Raw genomic sequence first — 5,000 nt, 5'->3', positions numbered from 1 at the left:
ATTTCAAACTTACAATTACTGTACAAATTCTCATTGTGAGAAGAAGAAAAAATCACTTGATACACTTTGTTATCAACACGATTACATCAAAGGAAGAACTTGTTTCGGAGTTTTGCTACAGCAATGAAAGTAAAACAAGTATTTTTCTTTGAGAAACACATTAAATAATAAATGGATTGAACACACATTTGAGATTCCTGGAAGCTGTATTGTGTTTGGGTCACTGTCACTGTTTATTGAATCATAGATGTTGGAAGAATGGAACTTTTAAAATGAGACTTTAGTTTTACATCTGGTGACTTTTAAGTGTGATGATTAAGTATCAAGTTAAAGATATGTATCTTTAAATAAAAAGGATAAATACAATAAAAGGCTAACAACTCATCCAAATAGCTGTTATTGAAGAACAGATAAATAAAAGGTATCAAATGCGATTAGAAAATATACGTTCTCCACGGCGGAGTGCATTTCACGTAATCTTTCACGGTTCTTTCCTTTCGCACAACCTTATGATGTTTGTCTGTCGCAAGAACACTAAGTCGTGGTAACCTGCTCCTCGTGTAGTGGGACTCCGAGGTCTGGGACGATGTAGACGTTCTGGTTGTTTGAAATGTGGTGTTGCTGCGGGTGAGAGGCTGAGTGGAGGGGATGGTGGCCAGGCGGATGGAGGTGGTGCAAGTGCTGCTGCTGCTGCTGTTGTTGTTGGTGTTGATGTGGATGTTGTTGCTGTTGTTGGTGTTGATGTTGCTGGTGTTGATGTTGTTGCTGTTGATGTTGTTGCTGCTGTTGCTGCTGCTGCTGTTGTTGTTGCTGCTGCTGTTGTTGCTGCTGCTGATGCTGAAGGGCCTGCTGGGTGTGGTGCTGCTGCTGCTGGTACACGGGTATGGTGACGATGGACGGCTGCGTCTGGATGGGCTCCTGGCTGACGGGCTGGACGTGGTGGGTGGAGGCCTGGGGGGTTGAGGGTACTGAGGGGGGGAGCAGGGTACCCTGGGGCTCATAACCACTGCTGGGGATCTGGTCGTCGCCATCTTTGTACGTTACCATGTTTTTGTCGCGCTGTTCGGAGAGATGTAAGTGGGAGTGACCAAGAAATTGGAATGTGATCCTTCATAAGAATTATATCGACTGTTGATTGAAAGGTATACTCAGTACCTTTTGGATATTTTATATGATTTAATATAGTCAAGAAATATATTCCATTTTTCACAATAAAACTAATCTTATCCATTCACAAATACAAAATAAAAATAGAATACTGAATCTACATGCACTTATTACAGTTCAATTGTGATAAATAAGATATCAAGTACATACAGCTCTGACAAATGCTCAAATATTAAATCCTACTGTGAATATCCATTATAAAGGAAATTACATAATAGTATCTTCATGTCAGCTGATATTTCCCCTGTTGATAAAAACATTATCCTAAAACACTTTCAAGACATTACCTGATAATTCTTGAAGTATGTCATTTCCCGAGGGACATTGTGCTTGGTCATCATGTGGTGTCTAAGCTTCCGCCTGTCTGCGTAGTTGCGAGAACAGAGAGAGCATTGGAATCTCTCTTTGTGTTCTATGTGGTGTCGTTGCACGTGGGTTCTCAGTTCGCCCTTCCACTTGTAATTCCTTCCGCAGTATTCGCAAGAGTGCAGTACTGTTGAATGGGTCTTGTTTCGATGGTATCTGATGGTACAAAAAAGGTCTTAGTCAGAATAAGTAAACATAGATAAAAACTACCTAGAGGCAAGATATTTGAATTTACAGTAATAAGCATAACTTGATGGATATAGCCACCTCTCTCACTTTCTGTTTTTCCAATACTGCACGATCAATAAAAAAAAAATATCTATATTCAAAAAAAGAAAAAGAAATGTTAGTGCATTTGTTCCTCAAATATCAATACAAAAAATCTGACAGATTTTACCTGAGTGCATCCGAGGTGACAAACTTCTCTCCACATAAATCACAGTCATATGGCCGGAGGGTTGAGTGAATGGTGTTTATGTGCCTCATGAGATCAGAACGAACTGTAAACCTCTGGCCACAGGTATCACAAGGATGTTTTGCCTCTCCATGCATCCTCAACATGTGAATCTTGTAGGACGAGGCCAGCATCTCCTTCTCGCAGATGGTGCAACGGGCTTTGGGCCCTGGATCGTCGCTGTGAATGCGCTGGTGGTCAGTGAAGGCTTTTTTGGTGGAAGCCATGTAGCCACATTCAGAGCAGAGATAGTCCTTAGTCTCCTCGTCCTTACTATGGAAACGATGCAGGTGAATTTTCAGTGCTGCTTTGCTTGCCACTTTCAGACCACACACACAGCAAACAAACTCATGTGGACCCATCTGTGTGTATGGGACATGAGTTTCTCTGTGGCGCTCTAATTCATACTTGTAGCAGAACATTTGCTCACACTGATCACACGAATGCAACCTATCTTTACGCTGATCTATGCCTATGCCGTTTTCTCCCATGCGGTGGAGAGCTTTGCGGTGTTCAGCAAGGCTCCTCTTGCTTGTGAATGAGACCTCACACTGTCTGCAATGCCACAGCTTCTCATGACCATCCCTCTTCTCGCCACTATCATCTTCCTCATCATCCTCCTCACCATCCCTCTTCCTCTTCCTCAGACCATGGGCTGCAATACGGTGCATTCTGCGACTCTTGTCATCCAAGAAGGTCTTGTTGCACTTATCACATGTGTAAGGACCTGGTTTGAGATTCATGTACCCTGGAGTAACTTTGATCACTGTGGGTGAGGAGTCAACCACAGTAGGGTTCATGAACAAGACCATAGATCCATCAGGGGCAGTCTGTATCATGGTTTGGGGTTTGGGCTGAATGGGGCGCATGGATGCAAGGAACTGTGAGGCTGCATCCGTGCGCATCTTGGGAGCTATGGGGGTTAAGTTTGGCAATATGGAGCGACCGGCTGAAGTCACCGTGGCTAGTGAGTTTAGCGAACTGAGTGTGAGCCCTTCATCCTTCATGGGGCTGCTCTTCAAGGGGGGTAATGAGGGCTTCTCCTTGGTATCTTCCTGCTCCTGCTTGACCTGCTGCCCCTCTGTGTTGCTTGCACTGTTCTTCTTCTCTTCCTGTTGGCCAGATCCCGGTTCGGGCGAGTCACTTGTTCCAAGTATGGGCTTAGCCAAACCCACAGGATGAATATCATGCTCCTTGACCATGTGACTCGCCACCATGTCTTTGGTCAAGAACTTGCGCTTACAAATATGGCACCCAAATGGTTTGCGTGGTCTGCCCCCCTTCTTTTTGGGGGCAGTCGATACTTTCACCTCAATGGCATTCTCCTCTTTTTTCTCTTTCCGTGCTTGCCTCCCTCTGCGAGGTCTGGTGGCAGCCAAGTCGTCCAAGTTGAGTTGTGGAGGCTGATAAAGGCGAGGGACTGAGCCAGTGCCCAGAGCTCCCAGGTTACTAGTCTTCGGCAAAACTTGAAAAGTCAATTTCGGACGCATGTTATTTGTAAAGAGGCCATTAATTTGCTTTTTCAAACGGTTGAGGTGGGTATAAGCACTGTCAGTTTCGTTGACAAGTTCTGAGCATCTTGAGCAAAGGTCAACTGCTCCTGTGTTGGTTACAACAGTCTGGTTCAGCACATCACTTAGGAGTTCTAGCAGTGTAACCTGGGTGTTAAATAACTTTTGAGTTTTTAGATAGTAAAATCGTTCACTGGGGTCACACAACTGACGGCCACACACAAAGCACATGCAAGGTCCATTGTTCGGCTGTTCAACTGTAGTGGTTACAGTTGTTGGATTAGCTAGTAAATTGGCTGGCAGACTATTGAGCCTTACCGTACCATTTGACACTGTGTTGGAAAGACTAACAGAAAGGGGACTGCTCGTTGTGGTGGGAGTTAGAACACTGGAATTCACAATGTCACTGATTAGAGGTCTTATGGGGATTTCTCCTCCTTGGGTATGAGGGCGTTGATGCTGTTGAGAGCTGCTCACACTGAGGACCTGCTGCTGCTGAGGTGTGTGTTGCACTTGCGGAGACTGCTGAACTGTCAGGATCTGATGCCTGGGCGTCTGCGTCACATGCTGGTGCGGCTGCGAGTGTATGGGCTGCGTCTGCTCCAGCTGCCGATCCTGGTGGATGAAGACAATTTGGCTGCCCAGGGCCTTGTCAGCTGCACTTGACTGCAGTGTATCTGAGGCATTCCCTCCATCCACAGTCTTCATCTGCGTGATATTCCCATCAGAGGAAATGGTGAGGCTTTCGTCTGCCGTGATTATGATCTCGTTAGTCACGTCCCCTGTGATGGACTGGTCATCAGCCACCACGGTGAGGCTGGCCACCATGCCCGAGTCAGTAACGAGTGCTGAGCTGCCATCCTGCTTGAAGACAGTGACCGAGCCCTCGTGGCACCCGACACCCGTCAGCACCTGGTGGTACTCCTGTACACTATCGCTACTTGGGCTCTCCATATCCTGAAAAGTGCCTTACTTGCCTGCACTGAATATCAATACACTTTTCTCTTTTCTTTTCTTTTCCTTCACATACTAGCCATCACTCAGTCTTTACTTTCTAAAATTAATTTCTCTGTCTCTATTCACCATTTTGCTTATTTCTAATCAGGTTTCACTGAATCAATAAGACGAAGTTAAATCATTTTCAGAGTCAGTTCACCTATGTGGCTCTTGAAATTTTGTATATCCATTCACATTTGAACTGTAGAGGACTGTAGATTAAAATATTTCCTTGAGTTCATGCTGCATGTCACATCTGAAAAAATACACAAAAATTAATGTACATAGACATACACAGAAAATATTAGACTTTAAGATAATAAATATATTGTAATTAAGCAATTCAAATGTGCTGTACTTCAGACAAAACATAAGTCAACAAATGTGAAAATGTTTTTTAATAGGTACCCTTAGAGGGTATATTCAACCTTTAAAAAAATGTGAAAGGGTTTAGGGGAAAATGTTTACACTATATTTTCCTATTTCTTTTTTTTCTTTTTTTCTTT

The 5,000-nt window shown here is 44.0% G+C and overlaps 1 protein-coding gene across 4 annotated transcripts in view; it reads right to left on the bottom strand.

Moving 5' to 3' along the window:
• LOC122246365 (uncharacterized) overlaps positions 1-5,000 on the bottom strand; it is a 7,281-nt gene that overhangs the window by 183 nt on the left and 2,098 nt on the right. For all 4 annotated transcript variants that reach the window (XM_043004909.2, XM_086552286.1, XM_043004908.2 and 1 more), the window contains exons 2-4: positions 1,931-4,750; positions 1,455-1,689; positions 1-1,059 (exon numbers count right to left, since the gene is read on the bottom strand). The exon at positions 1-1,059 is cut by the window's left edge and continues 183 nt beyond it. In XM_043004909.2, the coding sequence (XP_042860843.2) occupies positions 535-1,059; positions 1,455-1,689; positions 1,931-4,452 (3,282 nt within the window). In that variant the 5' untranslated portion in view covers positions 4,453-4,750 and the 3' untranslated portion in view covers positions 1-534. The remainder of the gene's footprint in view (positions 1,060-1,454; positions 1,690-1,930; positions 4,751-5,000) is intronic.

The sequence above is a fragment of the Penaeus japonicus genome, unplaced genomic scaffold (genome assembly GCF_977035675.1).
Source record: "Penaeus japonicus unplaced genomic scaffold, GWHDUDI00000001_assembly GWHDUDI00000026, whole genome shotgun sequence".
Lineage (NCBI taxonomy): Eukaryota > Metazoa > Arthropoda > Malacostraca > Decapoda > Penaeidae > Penaeus > Penaeus japonicus.
The sequence above is the reverse complement of the archived record's forward strand: the minus strand, read 5'-3'. Positions and strand labels throughout refer to the sequence as shown.